This window comes from Nestor notabilis, unplaced genomic scaffold, assembly GCF_000696875.1.
Source record: "Nestor notabilis isolate BGI_N333 unplaced genomic scaffold, ASM69687v1 scaffold694, whole genome shotgun sequence".
In the NCBI taxonomy this organism is placed as follows: Eukaryota; Metazoa; Chordata; class Aves; order Psittaciformes; family Psittacidae; genus Nestor; species Nestor notabilis.
In genome coordinates this window covers 62,178-81,833 of record NW_009924000.1, presented here as the reverse complement: position 1 = coordinate 81,833, position 19,656 = coordinate 62,178, and the positions used below count along the sequence as shown (strand labels likewise).

Below are 19,656 nucleotides of genomic sequence, written 5' to 3'. Positions count from 1 at the left end.
TTCTTTCCTGAATGTAGAGGTAAGGTGTAGTTTATATAGCTGAATGTACAGTGTGCAGTGTGGTTTTCTGAAACTGCAGTTACAGAAACATTTACATTTGAAGAATGTTTATTAAGATATTATTTATATAGAGATGATACTTCGAATGCATTCTTTGAGCAGTAGATTTGAAATTCACTGTGAATGTATTACGGGAAAAACAACTATAGTCTTATATTCATGAATAAAATATAACTTCTGGAATTTTTGTTCTTTTTGGGCTACTAATAAACATTGCAGGCAATTGTTTCTGAATAATGATACTGTTTGCTCTGCTCAGCAGGCATTTCTGGCATATGTTGAACAGAGATAGCAACTGTATCTGAAGTCTAACATGTCAAAAATTTGAATTATTTAAATTTGATATCATAGTTATATATATAATATATATGTAATGAATTATTACTAACAGGAAAACAGATGCAAATATCTCTGCATCCATGACCCTGTCATTTAGGACAGTGAGGAGGCAACTGCAAGTTTATTTGCATTGCTGTCTGAAATCAAGCTATGAAAGTCTCCAATACATTCTGAACAGTATAGTAGCTAGCTCTGCTACAGTTAAGTAGTTTAAATCAGAAATTAATTGGGGTACTTGAGAAAATTTGTAACTTCAACCAGTTTTGAAATAATAAAATGCAACATTTCTTTTAATTTTCATAAAGCTGTTTGTGGTAATTGCATACTGTAAGTATGGTACTTTTCTACTGCTTGTTCATGAATAAAAATATTCTTACTGTATCAAATATCAACTAATTGAGTTTTACCACTTACCAAATAATTTAAAACTATTTGCAAGATATGGTTCTGTATTCAGTCAACTTTCTTCTAAGTCTTTTTTTGTGTGCTTTAGTATCATTATGTTTATTAAACTAAATATGCACCTTTTTACTCATTGTCTCAATCAATAATGAATAAATGCACCCAGAGATCAGCCTCTTACAGCAGCAGGGGTTTGGAACTAGGTGATCTTTAAGGTCCCTTCCAACCCAAACCATTCTATAATTTGATGAACTAGTGCCAAAATTTGTACTGATTTTTTTCTGTTTTTCCCATTGAGTACAAAGTAGCAGTTATCTGGTATTAGTAATTTCTTCTCTGTTTCGCTTAGATATAATTTGTTGTAGATACGTCATGTTAGTAGTAAAACTAGTTGCATTAGCCCAAGTTACAGATGAGAAACAGATGTGTTACTTTCTTGAAGCAGAACTTGGACCTGTTTTAGAGAAACAGTAATGGGTGTCATTTATTTTAAAGGGATGTGGCATTTCTAGGTATACTAACTGCTGCTGCTATTTTGAATATGTGCTTTGTTTCCTGGGCTTCAGTTTCTAATTTTCTTAGGTATTTTTGCTGTGTTTAGAGGTTTTGTTCTGAAGTTTTTGCTGTACAGTTGTTTGCTTTGTTTTCTTGATATACCTGCTGTAGAATTAAGGTGTGGTATGATCTTTTCCTGGTATTCTGGGAATGTAGCTTTAGAAATTCCTTCCCCTCCCACACTGCTCCTGTCTGGGCTTAGCTGGCATTTTGAGGATTTTTTTCTCTGCTAGAACAAGTGGAAGGTTACTTTTGTCTCTGGTGATGACACTTCAAAAATTCCTTGTCGATGGAGTTGGAACTAGATGATCTTTAATGTCCCTTCAAACTCTAACCATTTGTCATGGTTTAGACCCAGTTGGTAACTCAGCAGCACACAGCCACTTGCTCACACCCCCTCTTTTACTCCCCCTCTGGAGGGATGGGGAGGAGAATTGAAAGAATGTAAACCCCATGGGTTGAGATCAGAACAGTTTAACAACTAAAGTACAGCATACTACTACTACTAATAATGATAAGGGAAATAACAAGGGGAGAGAATATAAATCTAAAGGGTACAGGAAAAAATCAATTAACACAAGTGATGCACAATACAGTTGTTCACCACCCGCTGTCTGATACCCAGCCTGACCCGAGCAGCCCAGTTTCTATACTGGGGATGATGTGCTGTGGTATGGAATATCCCCTTTGGCTAGTTTGGGTCAGGTGTCCTGTCTCTACTTCCTCCCGGCTTCTTGTGCCCCTTCTCACTGGCAACAACTAAAACACTGGTGTGTTATCAGCATTGTTCTTAGACTAAAGCTGAAAACACAGCACTTCACCAGCTACTAGGAAAAAAAGTAACTGTTTACAGCAAAAACCTGGGCACTATTCTATTATTCTATTCTATTCGTATTTTATTCCCCTTCTCTCCAAAACAAGCATGTTGAAGAAGTACTGGCTTTTAGAATGTATGTGTGTTAACATTCTAAATTTTAGCAAATAAGTTGCAAATAATGCAGTACAGCTATTTTAGAGAATGTTTAATTGAATTTTTACAGGCTTAGAAAGGAATCTTATTACTGAAATTAATATTTTAGGATACTCAGAGATGTTAATAGGTGGCTAGCTTGTGTTACATAAAAGGCAACTTAAGATTCAGTAAAAGATCTATAAAAATTTGTTAGAATTACTGCAGTTTCTCTGGCCACTTTTTGTACAGGTCCTACATGCTGCTTGAGAAATGATTAGGATTCTTAGTCACGGTGTAGCTGTTATTTGGAGAAGTGGTTTAGCCTATGTTTATGGCTTCTAGGTATTGCTAAATTGTGCTGTCTAGAGTTCTCTGCAGTTACTTACTTAAAGAAGCTGGGTATAACTTCATCAAATGATTGCTGATGCTCTTTTGTAGAAAGAATAGCCATTTTCATAAGAAAACTGTATACCGATTTTTCTTAGTTTTTTTCCATGATGCTAGATACTCCAGTGTTATGGTTATCAATGTTTTTGATTACTCTTGTATGAGCAGTACATGGAAAGAGGTTACTGAATGCAGCATAAAGAAAAAATGCATCTACAGTAGAATGTGGAGACCTGTGTTTTAGTGTGTAACAGTTTGTTGTCAGGTTGTGTTTTATGGGTGTTTTAGGTTTTTTTTTTTTTTTTGAGGCAGAGGGGTGAGGAGAGGTTTGCAATAAAGTCTTCGTTGAGGAAGTCATTAAATATTTGGGGGAATTGGTATTGAGGTCCACCGAGAAAGCAAAAACTTGCCAAGATAATGGCTCATGCTTTCCATTTCTTGACAGGACTGAACCTTGGGCTGCCATTTGGTTAATTTTCAAAACTGATCTGCCCATGCTATCGAATACAGCTGTTGGCATATTAATTAGAAGAGTCAAGTTTTTAAGTGATGAGATTGGTTGAAAACTGTTTTTCTAGGAAAAAAAAAATTAGTACTCTGATAGTACAGGCAGGAAGTAGTTGTCCTTTTATTACTAGCTTATGTTGTATTTTTATTTTAATTTAAGCACAGTACATGAGAGAGGAGAAGTAAATTGGAATTGGTATAATAGAAGACACAATAAAACCAAACCATTATTACCCATTATTCCTTTTCATTCTAGTTTATTAAGTGTTACAAGCTAGCTCCACTTGTGACAGTAATAAGAAACTTGGTGTCACATACTAGGGTGCTGGTAAAGACAAACTCAGCTCTGTTTCATTTACATTTTTATGCTATAGAAACTAATGGAGGCATTGGTAATGATGTTTTTCATTGGGGAACTTTTCAGAGTTTTTGCTAATAATGTGTTTTATATACAGGCTTTCATAGATCAAAAAGGATTATTTAATAAGCTGTATTTATGACCTTTCCCTAGTAGATGGTAAAATATTTACTTGTAAAATTACATGTTTCCAAACCTTAAAAATATGTCTCATGATTTGATCTTTTGAGCAAAGTAATTTGTTTATAGAATTGATCTGTTTAAAAGGGAAGAAAAAATTCAAATTGTGTTAGATACTAAATGTCATTTATCTACAAAAGAGTATCTGATACGAAAACTTTTTTTTTTTCTCTCTTTTTGGATATCTCTTTTGCTTCAGTTCTGATCCTAAGGGACTAGTTCCAAGTGTGGAGATGGTAGAGGGTTGTTGCTCTTATTTTTAATCATTTTATTATCTTATGGGAATTACTTGGATCAGTATACCTACAGCCTTCAAGTGGCAGGAGTGTTGAGAGAGGCAAAGACACCAGCTTATGACCAAAGTGAAATAGTAAAAATGATGAGAAAGAGCTGAGAAATTCCCATTAACCTGATGGTTTTCCACAGATAATAAATTAGCATTTATTCTATAATATTAGTACTGTTTGCGACTGAACAGCTATGTCGGATTTTTAAAGTTTGAGCACTTGCATTTCGCACTGGCAGAGTTTAATAGATCCCTGTTGAATTAAAACCATTTAGAGAGAAGCTGAATATAGATGTGTAATAAAAATGTTTATGATACAAAAACTGGATTATAATGAGATAAGATAGTGTTTAAATTACACATCTCAAGAGAATGCGTCCCAGAAACAATGAAATGCCACTTGCTTTACGTACAATCATGAGAACAAATAAATCTGCTATGACAAAGTGGTTTGATACAATTCAGGCATGAATGAAAGATATGAATAGTTCTGCTTACCAGAAATTGTGTGAGACTAAACGGATTATATAGGTCTGCAACACCTGCAAAGCCTGAACAGTGGTTTTGTATGAGGGGCAAGTATTGCAAATATTTTTCTTACACAGTTCAAGACCATAGTTACACCTTAAAACATATCTTTTAAATCACATCATCTTTTTGAGCTGTACGTTATCTGTTCATCATGGAAAGATGGGTAACAGATAAGAAATTTTGTAATGATGTGTTTGTAGAACTAGGAAGTTATTACCTTCAGATTGATCTTAAATTTTACCTTGATTGAAGTGGAATACTGCAACTGTAAATGATACAAAATGTTTTTTCTTGTGAATTTCATCGTCTAAAGTCTACAAACTGCTAATGAAAACACACAGTTAGTAATATATAAAAATATAGCAATTACAGTGCCAGGAATGAATTTCTGTAGGAACAGTGTGTTATTTAGTACATCTTTAAGAACACTGGAAACATTATCGTGTGTATAGAGGATATTCCTTCAGTGTAGGTCCATTACTTTATTACTTCATTACATTAAGATCAACTAAAGACCAGTGTTGGCATTTGATATTCATAACAGACATACATGTCACAGCATAGCTGGAGAAGTAGGGATAGAAAGATCCTCAAGATGCCACTGTTACTCCCCTATGAAAGTGGGATCAGCTGTATGCAGGCATGGTATTAATCCCATGTACACAAGAGGCTGCAGAATTCTCAGTGGGTCTGTTTTAACATGTGAACTTGACTTATTACCATCAGAAGGCTTGTGAGGTTTTGTCCTGGTTTAGTTTAAATCTTCATTGCTGCAGTTGTACTCATTATTTCTTTTCTTGCCCTCTGTGGACACAGAGAATAAGTTATTTCCTTCCTCTTGTGGCTTTGGAGACTATTAACTAGGTTTCCCTTTGGTGTCTTCTCTACAGCCTCAGTTTATTAATTTTCTCTGTGTCTTGCTGTTCTTTTCAGTAGATACTCTCCATCTTGTTAACACCTACATGTTTGTGGTTTTGCATTTTTTATTTTCATTTTGTAAGAAAGGACACTGTTTTAAATGCAGTAGAGTACTTTTTGAGGTGACCTATATTCTGACGTAAGAGCTGACTTGTTTATTGATGCTGGTTGTGTTGTGCACATGATTCCATTGAACAGGTCAACTGTGAAATTCAATTTTTTGAGGTTTTACTTATTCCTGATTTTATTTATAACTATTTTTTCCTCTGGATTGCACATCCCTGTGTTGGTTTGTGGTGTTTTTTTTTTCCCCTTCTGATATTAGTTAATGTGCTTATTTTTCACCTAGTTTTCATGGTACTCACTTAGGTTTGTGGTACACTTTTATAACCATCCTTAGCATCTTAGTGAGTCTCTGTTGTATCTATTTTCATATTTGCTTATAGTTCTTACATTTCGTAGGGTTTATGACATCAGTGAAGTGTCAGGATTTGGCAAAAGTTCTTGTTGCTTTTCTTTTTCATCCTTTCCATTTTGTTTCCATAATTTGCACTTCTTTCTTCTGTGGAAACGGTAACTTTTTTTATCCTTTCATATCTGTTCTTAGAATTGCCCACCAATTCTATGAACATCTGTGAACAACTTTTGTTTTTAGAATTCTGTTGTCTTTTTTTCTATGATTCTATGTTTGGAAAGATTGTTGGAGAGTCTCTGCTAGTTTTTAGCAGTCTAGAAATGGTTAGAAAAGAAAATTCGAAGCCATGGGATCCTTCATATGCCTCCACTTTATTCTTTTCCTCCTTACTTATTAGCTAGAGATCCACAGAGAAAAGAATAGATCTTGCTCTGACTTGCAGGCTTCAGAGAAAGTAATACCTCTTTTTACCTGAATGTATTTTCCAAGCAAGCTCTTCTTCTATTAATGTACAACACAGGTGAGTTGAAAATCCCTTTAGTTCCCACCAAGAGTCACTTATATCATTAGAATCATATTTTTATAATTATATTGCTTAATACTCTTCACAAATGTAAATCATGCCTTACAGGCAACAAAGCCATTTGTATTATCAGGTCTTTTCAGGTAACATCAACTGAAAACTATTATAAACTGTTACAGTTGTAGTATTTCCAAAAGGAAAAATTAAGCTGTTTTCTTCTACCCTGCTTTGACAGTAGAGAACTCAGTTAAATGATTGCCTTGGCTAGGGGGCAACCTTACTGAGCTGCACATCTTTTTTAACTTGTTACGCATGTATGAGTGAATTGTGTATATTTTAACTTCTTCAGATATTATAGAATCATAGAATGGCTTGGGTTAGAAGGGACCTTAAAGATCATCTGGTTCCAACCTCCCTGCCATGGGCAGGCACACCTTTCATGTGTAATGTGTTCTGAGATTTTTACTTAAGTATTGAGATTCATGGCTTTGAAATGCTAATCTTAACTAATTTACAGGAAGCTTTTGGTAACTGCTGTTAATAGTGCATTAGTACATGTGACATTTAATAAATGATTTGCTTAATTGATTGTCTTCATGGCTGTTAAATTAACATAGAACAACTTTGTATTTGAAATTCTTCGCCTCTTCCACTTCTTTAATGAGAAAGTTGTTCATGAAGTAGTATGCAAAGCAAAGTAATTCTAAACCCTACTAAGTCTCGTAATATACTAAAGTACAGTACCTAAATTAAGAAGTAAGTTCTCATTGTCATTCGAGTTTATACCATTCTTTGCAGTGTCTTTAAGAAAGGCTGAAGAGGAACAGACAGTTTAAGAGAACTTTTTCATATGTGGCAATATTAACTTTCTTTTTTTGCCCTGACTGACACGAAGTTGTGAATTCTTTAAAAGTCAACAATCTTCTGATCCGTAGAAGAAAAGTAACTTCTTGTTTAGAAATTCTGCTTCTGAATCTTCTCTTGAAATTTGGTGGCTTAAAAGAACATGCCATCAGCATGTCCATTCTGACTGGAATGGAAGGTAAAATTCAAGTTCCCATTAACTCTACAGTTAGTCATGCTTCACACTAAGAAGGAATTCTACAAAAGTGCTGTATAAACATCTAGGACTGTGATGTGGAATAAGATGTAACTTCAAGTAGTCTCCAACACTGACCAGTAATATACTACTTTTCACCCTCTTTTCCTCCCAGTTTAGCATCTTGAGCTTACTGTTATACCCCTTTACCATGCCCAGCCTTGACATGCGTGCTGGTACTGGTTCACAGTTACATTCGAGCATTTGCAGATAAGGTTGAGGTTTCCAACATGGCAGGAAATGTCAATGGTCTGAACTCTGGGGAGAAGACATACAATCAAAGGAGGAACTTTTTTCACTTAATTGTCTGAATCCTGGTTGTCGTAAACTAGCAAACTCATTTGCAGAGATATTTCCTAAACAAAGCTTTGTTGTGAGCCATGCAGTCCAGCTATCTTGTCTACAGCAATGAGTGTCCCCAGCAGAAACATCCCCCTTCATTCTGCATCTGCACTTCCAAAGTTATGTGTCTTGATGACAGGCATGTAGTATTTTTGCCATGTTTGAAGTCACAAATACTGTGAAACTGTGTAATACTGTGAAAATGTGTATTGCTGTATACTACAACATGGCAAGAAAAGCTAGATAACTTTTTTTTTTACTGTGGGCAGCTGCTGCGTGAAATTCTTCCATCATCATAGTCAACTGTTCCTTCATGAGCTTGGACTAGCTTATTCTGGTGTGAGTGCTCGTGCTTGTGCTCCCAGCTTGTCCTTGTGCTTATTCTAATTCAGTCTTCTAACTTACCTCTGTGTTTCTGTTGGGTTTAATTTCCCCACATAGAGAAGTACAGTTGGAATACAGAATTGTGCTCCTGAATTTAAATAAAAGCATCTTGAATTTAAAAGAAACAAACAAACAAAATTCACCCCAGGTGATAAAGAGCTCACAGAAGAGTGGCTACAAACCTGGTGAGACTTAGGCAATTCCTCTCTCCTTTTAGCGATTTGGAGGACTTGGCATCAGAGATGGGGCTTGCTACGAAGTTGCGTATCTACCTCCCAGGGCAGTGATCTAGTGTGTGGTCTGAAATTTCTGCCTAGGCGTTCTAAACAAGGCAGTCTGGACTGCCAGATGACCTGATACTGAAGTTTCTGACCACACCCTTGTTTTAGGCAGGCTGATAAAGGAAAAATACATTTTCCTGGACAGTACAGGACTGAGCAAGGAGCTGCTGCTGCTGCTTTGAGGAGAGTTTCAAAACTGGCTTATATGCTTTAATATTTCATGAGTCGTCATGAATACAAACATCAGCCTTAATGAAATTGTCTCCTGTATTTTTAATAAGACATACTATTTATCTCAAATCACTCTTGTACTTAAACAATGGAATACATTATTGGTATTAACAAAAATAGAAATATTAACATTGTTTGAATGTGGATTTAGGGTGGGATTATATGCACTTACTTCCAGAAGTAAAACTCTGACGATGAAATCTAATTCCTAGTCCTTTTACTTACATGCAGTAGTAAGCTTAAGCATACAAGTGAAAGCTTATATAGGGTGTGATCCACATAGGGTGTGGATCAGGTTTTCACAGCAGCTCAGCAGGCAGCTGCCTTATTTCAGCATTGTAATGAAATGGCTAATTTTTCACAATTGTTTCCTGTAAGTTTCCTTTAAAAACATGACTCTTGTAGAGAAAATCCTGCCCTACAGCAGTATTTCAGAAGCAGTGTGTGATTAAATATACTGCATTACAGTGTTTACCCAAAGCAAACATGTCAGAAGCATGTTCTTTCTAACTGCTGTGAAAAGTGATATTGTTGATACGTAGTTGCCTTTTGAATGCCATAGCTATTTGTTCAGTTAACAGATTCATTCTTCTTTACCAGATAAAAAAATCAGTCTTCTACTGAGACTTCTAATTTCTTTCATAGATCTAATTAAATGCAGTCGAAGGTTGTTTTCAGGGACAAATTCTTAATGGTGGTAGTATGTGAGTAGAAAAAGTGTAATTGCACTATATATCAGCAACAAACTAACAGGAAGCAAAGCCTTAAACCTTAGCAAATACAAAAACTGCAGTGGAATTAATAGGTTGTACCTGTATAGAAATGCATACGGAATTTTTTTTGGATTTCTTTTATACAAGCTATATCCCTTTTTAAGCAAATCATTAGGTATTTATGTTTAGCTCATTCTTTCTTTGCTGTTATAATAAGGAAGGAAGAACAAGCGTGTTTTATACATGTTTTAATAAAGCTACTAACACCAAATGTCAGTGTGAACCATAACCTAGAAGGAAGGGGTTGTGCAGCATGTATTTCTGAAAACCCATTCCTGTGAAAGGAAGGAGTGTTAAATAACTTTTCGCATGTGCTTGGTGTCGCTCTAGGATGGAGTTTGTGGATAGTAAACAATTTGAAGATAGCAGCAACTCCTACTAGTCTGTTAAGTGTTATAAATTCTTATAGCAGTATATGTATAATCAGCCCTCAGATCCTAGGTTAAACTTGTGGGACAAATTTACAAAATTTGTTTGAATCAACTGTCTTTGCTGCCCTGCTGTTGCAAACTGAAATGGCTGGAATTCTCAGATGAATATGCATTGAAAATAATTGTTTTCAACTGAATAGCATTTTGAAGACAAAGACTTGAGTTGTTGTGTTCATGATGTGAACTTGTAGTGCTTCATAATCGTTATGGTTTTGGATTAGTTTTAAGAATTCATTATTTATTTTTTTAAAATAATCTAAGAGATGTTAATGATTTGAAAGCTCTACTATCCCATAATTAGGATACTTTGCTCTTCAAGGAGCTGTGTTCTCAAAACAAACATCTGAAAATAATGACCAATTTTCTAGATTTAAACCTTGAGTGCTAAGTAGCCTGTACTGAGATAGGTTAAACTAAAATGATACCAAATTACCATAATGTAAATAAGGTTAAAAAAAACTGAACAGAGAATTCTCATGTTCTTCTATTTGCCACAGATTCATCTTACAGATCTCCTGTCTCTGTTTGTACTTCTTTGACGTTTCCTGTCTCTGTTTTCACTGTTCATTTTGAAAGATCATTGTTTTTTGTTTTTTTGTTTTTTAAGTAAACAATGTTGACAGTAGTTATAGAATCATAGAATGTTTTGGCTTGGAAAGGACTTTGAGATCATCTAATTCCCACCCCCCTGCCATGGGCAGGGACACCTTCCACTAGACCAGATTACTCAAAGCCCCATCCAACCTGGCCTTGAACACCTCCATGGGTGGGGCATGAACGATGTAGTGTTGAATCAGTCTGGACTGTTTGCCTGGGGGAGCAAGGATGGTGTAATACTAGAATATTAACTCTGATACACTAATTGCAGCTCCCTTTTCGTTTCAGATATTTCCTATGTGGTCCTATATGAGTCTTAAGATCAGGACCTGTATGTCTCAGGCTCTGCAGTTCTGCCTCAACACTGATAAAATTGTGTTTTCACATATATCCCCAGAGAGTGACAATTGAGTGCACAGATTTGAAGTACACCTAGTGTATATAAACTCAAACCCTATTATTACTCATTTCTTTCTTCTCTTACCCTCCTCCACCCATCCCTCCAATCCCCTGCAAGAAAGGAGATTCTTCCTTGATTTTTGAGGGAGTGGTGCAGGTGCCCAGTTCCTGGGAGTTAAAAGTTGGGAGTTTCTCTGTGTGAACTTAGATACTGACATCCTTCTTGTGACTGTGTCTATGCTCTTGCACCTGTTGGTTCTTGATAGGTAGCATGGAGAGCCCACTTTGTGTGCTGGCTCTTGTTAACCTCCTTCTGATACACCTTATTTTCTCTGATTAGCTGTACTGGCTTCCCTTTCCACTTCAGAGCACAGAAAGTCACACGCTATTTCACCTATATATTGCTCTTCTCCTCCTCCCACATAATTTACTTTTTATAACCATTTTATAACCTCTGAGGTACTATGCAGAATTAATTTCTTATTCATTGTCACACACTTCAGACGGCCTTTGCTTTGTATTTCTTCCTGCTTTCTAATGGAGACGATTCTAAAGATTACATGATGATACTGCTGAAGTTGATTCAAGACAAGTAATGCAGTCTTTCTTACAAGGCCAGCCTTTCCTCAAATTCTCCATTACCAGCCTTACTTGAATAAGTAGTTTTTGAGGCTTCCAATACTGCTTAAATAACAATACTTTTCATAGATTTTTATATACAAGCTTACAGTGGTGTCCTGCAAAAACTTCAGAAATTTCTGTGTACATTCACTGAAGACTTTAAAGACATTACTTGTTCCTCTGGTACTATTGCTAGATGTAGAAGCCAACAGGAAAGAAGAAGAGAGTGTACAAGTTAGAGGACTGTAACTGTAAAATTGGTAATTAAAAAAAAAAAATTGAGATGGTAAAATTTTCAAAAATATCCTATACATAAGGACAATGAATTGTTGATGTTCTCTCTATATACAATGTTCAAATTGGGATGACTGTAGTATTTTTGTGCGAGTGCTTGAAGAAATTTTGCTAGAATACGTATATTAAATTTTGGTAAACAATTCAAGACAGCTTTGGTTCTAACAGACATCAACCTTTTAGAAAGCTAACCTTATGCTGGGCTGCATCAAAAGCAATGTGACCAGCAGGCTGAAGGAGGTGACTGTGCCCCTTTACTCTGCTCTTCTGAGACCCCACTTGAAGTACTGTGTGCAGTTCTGGTGTCCTCAACATAAGAAGGACGTGGAGCTATTGGAGGATGATCAGAGGGCTGGAGCACCTCTCATATGAAGACGGGCTGAGAAAGTTGGGGCTGTTCAGCCTGGAGAAGAGAAGGCTGCGTGGAGACCTCATAGCAGCCTTCCAGTATCTGAAGGGGCCTACAAGGATGCATCAGGGACTGTAGCAATAGGAAAAGGGGTAATGGGTAATTAGGAATGAAGAAGAAATTCTTTACTGTGAGAGTGGTGAGGCACTGACACAGGCTGCCCAGGGAAATTGTGGCTTCCCTGTCCCTGGCAGTGTTCAAGGCCAGGCTGGATGGGGCTTGAGCAACTTGGTCTAGTGGAAGGGGTCTTTGCCTGCGGCAGGGGGATTGGAACTAGATGATATTAAAGTCCTTTCCAACCCTAAGCATTTTATGATTAGAGACCTAATGATTAAAAGATATTCTTCATTGATTACTTTTATGGGTGTTTTTTTCCTCCCCCCTTAGGAGCTGAAGGAGAACCAACAACTTTTAAGGTGTTGGAAAGAGGAAGTGTTAACTTAGCAATGGACCTTTTGAAATTCAAGTAAATTTTGGAGATGAGTGGGAGTTAGTAACTTGAAACATCTCAAAACGTGTATTTGTTGTGAAAACTTTTAATAATTATTGTAATTTTGTGTTTCTGTGGATTGAAGGTATCCTGAATTAGCAGCTGTGTGCAGAAATCCCAATACTTTAATTTTGTATCCTGGAGCTGAAGCAACCAATTTGGAAGAAATTGCTGTGATGTCTTCTAGTTCATCTGTGATGATCATCATCGATGGTACATGGAGTCAGGCTAAAGATATATTTTACAAAAATTCTCTCTTCCGGCTTCCCAAGCAGGTAAGTTATAATGTTTTTAATAAAAATTTTAAGTTTGTCTAACAGATGCTTACTTTCTGACCAGCCAGAAGGAAGTGGTTTTGTGAGGATGAAAATAATGGAAATCCTTTTTGCTTTCTCAGCTGTAACCAGCTGACAAGAAAAACTTGAACAATTAAATAAAACAACCTTTAGGACTGTGAGAAAAATGACTGCAAATATTAGGGGGGTTCACTTTGTTACTTGAAATTTAATTTTGATTCTTTTGAGGTAATGCACCTAACTTTATAGTGAATCATTGATTTACAAAATTGAAAACTGGTTTCTCTAGAAAATTTTTGCCTGTTGCCTAATACATTAGAACATCTGCAATCAAATAAACATTTCCCATTCCCTTGCCCCTCCGTGTAAGTATTTTGCATTGCAGTAATAGGAAAGCTGAAAGTAGAATTTTGTAGCCTCTTATGAAAGTGTCACATTCTTTCCCTCATGTTTGGTCTCCACCATACTGAAAACTTTGTGACTTTTGGCAAGTGTTCCTTAGCATTTAAGCAAAACAAATACTGGCCATGTGTGGGTTGGGTGTTTTGTTGGATTGTTTTTCATTTGTCCTCCCTGCCTTAGGAATATCAACACCTGAAGTACTTAAGGTGTGCCTGTACAATTATTACAGCTGTCCTTGCTGTAACAAAAATACCCTAGATTGTAATACAATGTTGAAAACATTGGTGGACATAGGTTCCTGTTGCTGCATTGTCAATGGTATGACACTACTTTTCAAGGAATTTTTTAGTGGATAATTGTATGGCTTTGGCTCAGGAATTTTGAGTGTAAGTTTTGAAGGTAAAACTTACTCTTGCGTGACTCAGTTGCTGTTAGTGAGCAAGATTTTTTTCCTGTTATTATATCAAACTCACTTATGTCCTATAAACCCACAAGACGGCATTTAGTTATGTACTGCAATGGTGCGTCTGAGGTAAATGCTCAATTGCAGGTTTTCTAGGAAAGGCTCTAATTTTACACATTGCTGTTTTCAAACAGAGTGCTGTAGCTGCATTGTGCATCATTCATAATCAACTTCTAAATCCAGAAGTTGGAAGATGTTACTGGTTGGGTTCTTTGAGTCTTTGAAAGGAAATGTTACTTTTTGTTTTTCTAATTTTGTCATATGCTTGTCAATGGAGCATGGAAAAACTGGATGAACCTTTACATTTCTTCTGTGACTGGAACTTGTGTCTAATGCCATAAGCTTAAATTTGTTTGGAAGTCACATGCTGCCTAAATTTTAGCGCTGCCATTGCTTTAGGTTTCCTTTTGTGTTGGTTATTGCAATGAAATTCTTGATTTTGTTCCTGACCAGCTCCCCTGTGGTCAGACTGGAAGGGAGCTGGGGTGTGGCATAGCACGCAGCTCCTGGAGGGGTGAAGGGCCTCTGGCCGTTTTGGAAAAAAAGATCTGCACCTCTTTGAATTGTCAAATGCAATGAAAACGGCTCCTGTGTAAGTTGCTGTCTTAACTCCAATCTTTGTTCTAGTTTATAACTAGTTTGCAGTTCCTCATTTATTGTGCTTTTTAAACTTCTGGGACTGCAGGCTCTTGGTGTGGATTCACACATTTGTGAGTGTTCTGGAATATTTGTTTCCATCAGTTAGCTTGATTTGACTGTCCAAAATCACATATAGGAGCAGTTTTGCTACAGATTGAAATGGGGCAGAAATTTGACGTGATCACTTCAGTTCCTGTAGATGACGTGATGCCTGTGAGGTATTTCTACCCAATACTGTTATAATAGTTTGTCTTAGAGGGAAGTTTTTCAAAATGTATGAAAAATAGTGCCCGCTGGCTGGTATAAACAAGGGTTTAGTTTCTTATTTCTTAAGTATTTCTGTAAGACTAAGTGTAGTTTGTTGACAAAGCTGCCATTTTCATTCAGAGGCACTGTTGAGAGTCTGGTTTAGAAGATGTAGTCATACCTACAGTTTTACTAACAGAAAAAATTCTCTTCGTCATTGGGTCAACTTTTTGGTGAAAAGATGACTACCTCTTCAGGAGGGGAGAGGAGGTGACAATTTGCGAACTTAAAAACCGAAGCCTTATGACTGTGATGTCAGAATAGTTTAAATGCAGTACTGTTAGTCAACACACTGATAATTCAAAAAAAAGAGCTACTGTAATTCTTATAAGTAATTTGCTTTAGGGGATGCAATCTATTTTATATCAAATCTGGGAGTTGCTTTTAGGCTTTTACTATTGTATAGCAATTAGGTTATATTGGTGTAAGTGAAACGGAAAAGTAGATTCTGTTTTAGTCAAATTATTTTAGTCTTCAGAGGAAGATGGTGAAACAGATGGAATTTACATCAAGGAACTTATGGGATTCATTTCAGTGTATTTCAATTTAACTGCAACTTTATGAATAGATTTTATAGAATTTGTTTCACTGCAATCCATTTCAAATTCTGCAGAACATTTGTTATATGCTGAGGCACTGACCACAGATACACAACTTGCTTTTGTGAGTGAGAAAGTGTTTACATTCATAATCTCTTTAGTGGAGCCCTATCAAATTTGCCAGCAGAAGTAAAAAAATCACAAATTCTGTAAAATGGTTATTCTCAATTGCAGTGATAGTAAAAGCAGAAGAAAACACTTTTTTCTAATTATTCACTTGGAGGGAAGGGTAGATAAAGTAAACAAATTGGTCATCATTCTTGTCTGTTCCTTTTAAAACTTGCAAAAATAGTTTTAGCTTTATTAGCCAAAGCCCCTAATTATTTAAGAATTCCTGTTCTTTTTTTTGTTGTTTGTTGGTTTTTATTTTTGTGTGGGTTTTTTTCCCCCTGTGACATTTCTTTTCTTTTTTTTTTTGGTTGTTGTTGTTTTTTTTCTTTTCCCCCCTCCCTGAGAGAAACAGATTAATATCTTCAAAGATAAGACACTGTGATCACAGCTAAACTCCAGCCCACTTTCCACAACAGCCTTTTTCTATTAATTTGTAGTGTGATTATTGTTCCTCTCTTGAAAATTAACTTAGGGAGTAGCTTAGGTGTTCTAGATGGCCTTTTCTTGTCGCTTCCCTTCTCTTGTGTTCTCGCTGCTGACAGAACTTCCTCTCAGTGGGTTCATGTAAAGTAATCTATGCAAAACCGATGCCCACAGAAGTGTATTGCTTGTTTTCTAAAGGTAGGGGTTTTTTTTCTGAGTCATTTTAAAACTGACGTAAGTTATTTAATTCTGTTGTGTGTAATTCAACTTTTTTTGATGTTCATGACACCTTGCTCTGTAAAGCTGACACCTGATAAATTTTTTTAGTTATTTGGACTTTTTTTTTTTTTTTAATTTTCTGCTGACAGTTGGATTTTGATTTTTGAGAGGTCAGTTATTTGAATGTATTCCAGGTGACTAGTGCTTTATGGCATTTAACTGCTGCCTGTGCCTACCCACAGTCAGTGATTTTGGCAGATCAGTAGGAGCATTGTGATATGAGAGAGGACTGTGTGTAGATAGATAAACCATTTTGTTATCTGTCTCTTCTTCTACTTAGCATCATCTTCAGTTTCTGGGCTGCTACTCAGATTACTGTTATTTCCTAGTGCTATGGTAGGCCCTGTTTCTTATCCTGTGTTATAAACTATAAAATCAGATTTTTCTCCAATCAGTTCTAAAGATGTAAACTAAATATAGATTTTAATGACCTGTTGAAATAAAAATAGCTGAACCTGAAAAAAATTGACACTATTTCTTTTCTCTCTCTTTTTAAATGAAGAAACCCTTTACTGTGGTACTGGATTTTTTTCATTGACAAGTAAAAGAATGGAAAGAGGGATAGCTGATCCAGTTTCATCCAATAGCTGAGAAGTTCTTTCAGGTGAAAACTTCAGTGTTTCAAAGAGCAAAATATTACATATTCATATGTAAATTCAGGGACACAAAACGATTCTGTATTTTGCATAGAACTAAAATATTTGTTGTAACCTGCCAAGCTAGCTCTGAGTAAATAACATGCAGAAAATGAGTAATATTTCAGGATAAGTTCCTCTCTTAACCTTCTGTATTACAAATTACTTAATTTGGTCACAGTGTTGTAACTAGAACATCACCTGGGGTGCTTGTCGGAAACACCTGGCAAGAAATGTATCTATGAAAAAAATACACCCTGCTGACCTACTAGTCATCCAAATTCTGCCTCACTGATTTCTGATTACAGCAAGTGTCTGAAAGGTCAGAATCTAGTCTGTACATTGTCATTACGAAAGAGGCCAATGTTAAAAATAAATTCCTTAAAGTTCTTTTAATTTCAAAATCTAGATGGTTTCAACATTTGGTTTTTTGGGTTTGTTTTTTTTTCCCCCTTGTCATAAGTATGTAATGCGATGTTAGGCCTTTTGGGTTATATAAGTGATTTGATCTTATGGCAAGAATTAAAGAATCCATGGGTGAAATTTTAAGATTCATAAAAAATAATTGCTGAGAGCGGAGGTTCACAGAGGCGCTGAAAACTCTGAAAAACCCCCTCTAATACTCAGCCTTACAATACGTTTGAAAATTTACTGTGATCCTTTCAGACTTTTCCTTACGTTTATAATTAACTTCTTTAGTTCTCCATGTGGGACTGATTCTTCATGTTGTTTTGTTCTTCATTCACATGGGACTCCATGCAAAAGTCTGTTGAACCAGAATCATAGAATCATAGGACGGACCAGGTTGGAAGGGACCTCGAAAGACCATCTGGTCCAGCTGTTTGTGGGAAAGGAATCCTAGATGAGATCATCTATCACTTTGTCCAGTCACATCTTGAAAACCTTAAGTGATGGGGACTCCACCACTTCCCTTGGGAGATTGTTCCAATGACTGATTGTTCTCACTGTAAAAAACCTTATGTTGAGGTGAAATCCTTCCCAGTGCAAATTGTACCTGTTGCTCCTTGTCCTCTCCATGTGATTGCTTGTGAAGAGAGAGCCTCCATCCCCCTTGTAGCTGCACTTTAAGTACTGGAATACTGTGATGAGGTCCCACTGAACATTCTCTTTTTCAAGGAGAAAAGACATGAAACATTGCAGAGCTGGATGAGGTAATAGTCAAATATTAAAGATGATGCACCCTTGAAGTCTGAAGAGACTCACGCGTTTACTTCCATTTTCAAGTGTTGGTGCTTTGAGTCTTAAAATTATATCTGCATTACACTTGAGAGGGTTGTTTTCCTGATTATGCGTATGTCCTTGAGACAGTTTTGAAGCAATCAGTTTAAACTAGTCTGACTTACATAAATAACAATAGTAATCTTACCACAGCAGCATGTGGTCACAGCGGTGTAAGTGTGGCTATGATCCTAATAAACAGTGGCATAAGCCAATGCTGTTAAGTACTAACTGAATTGAACCTAGCTATATAAATACTCATATGGTCTGATCATTTACTGAAAGTTAAAGGGATGTGGACTAACTACCTCTGCATTTTGCCATTTTTACCTGCCTAAATTTTCTTGGGCCTTGTAGTGGAGTGTAGAATGCAATCAGTATCCCTGAGGCTGTTACAATGTTTGCTTTATTAAAATAATGAACAGAAAAAAGAAGTGTGATTTCATATACAAATGATTTTTTTTAAATTCTGAAATCCTGCCTAATGCAAAATGGAACTGGAAAGGACTTGGAAGTGGTAGGATGAGTAAAAATAATGTAGTGAAAGTAAAGTAAGATAATACGCCAAGAAACTCTTGGAAAGGAGAGCAGTATATTGACTATGCTGCAAAAAACATTCTTTGCTTTTTGAGACAGTAATACTAAATGGTGATAGAAATGAACTTCAGTATGCAAAACAGAAATATTAAATGTGCTGGATATTCTCATCATTCCCACTGTGCTTAATAATATACTTGTCCCTACACATCTATCTGGAAACGTAGTTTGTTTTTTTTTTTTAAATAATGATAGAACATAATAGCATTTCTGCGTTAAAGACTAGGAATTGCTTTTTAAGGGTGGAATTATACTAATGAGAAAATGATAGACAGAGAGGGAATGTTAGAGTTTTACATGCTTAAAATTGGTATTCTGAAAAAGTCCTGTTAGAATTAATGTTCTTAAGATTTCTTCTTTTGTTTGTGATGTTGTGTGAAATGTTATTTTCCAAAGCATTCATAATTTCATAAGAAGTATTGATATTTAGTAAGTATTAAAAAGAGCCAGTAAACCCCAGTTTTGTACTTTACATTTACCTTACTATTATGTTAGATTTCACTAAGATATTAAAATGTATTTGTGTACTACTGGAAATGGAAAAACATTTGCTGTTTACAAACAAATCTGCTTTTACTGTAGACAGTTATTAGAATCATAGAATGATTTGTGTTGGATGACACCAGAAAGACTAGGTATAAATCACATCTACATACGATTTTGTAGAAGCTTAACAGTTTTCTGGATTTTAAAGTGTTTTGTTTTGTACAAACTTTTATAGATGTAGGAGCAAAGGTAAGTGTGGTGATGTTAATCTGGAGCCCTTTGTACATGAATTTGGATAAAAACGTGGTTTGTCACTGGGGTGGATCACAGACATTCTTTCTGAAAAACTTCTGAGGCACTGATTTATGAAGCAGTAATGCAAAGGATTGTACCCTATGCGCTTGAGGAAAAAATATG

The 19,656-nt window shown here is 36.0% G+C and overlaps 1 protein-coding gene across 1 annotated transcript in view; it reads left to right on the top strand.

Moving 5' to 3' along the window:
* Positions 1-19,656, top strand: part of DTWD2 (DTW domain containing 2) — a 59,635-nt gene that overhangs the window by 12,533 nt on the left and 27,446 nt on the right. Inside the window, exon 5 of the mRNA XM_010012416.1 lies at positions 12,850-13,039. Coding sequence (XP_010010718.1) covers positions 12,850-13,039 — 190 coding nt within the window. The remainder of the gene's footprint in view (positions 1-12,849; positions 13,040-19,656) is intronic.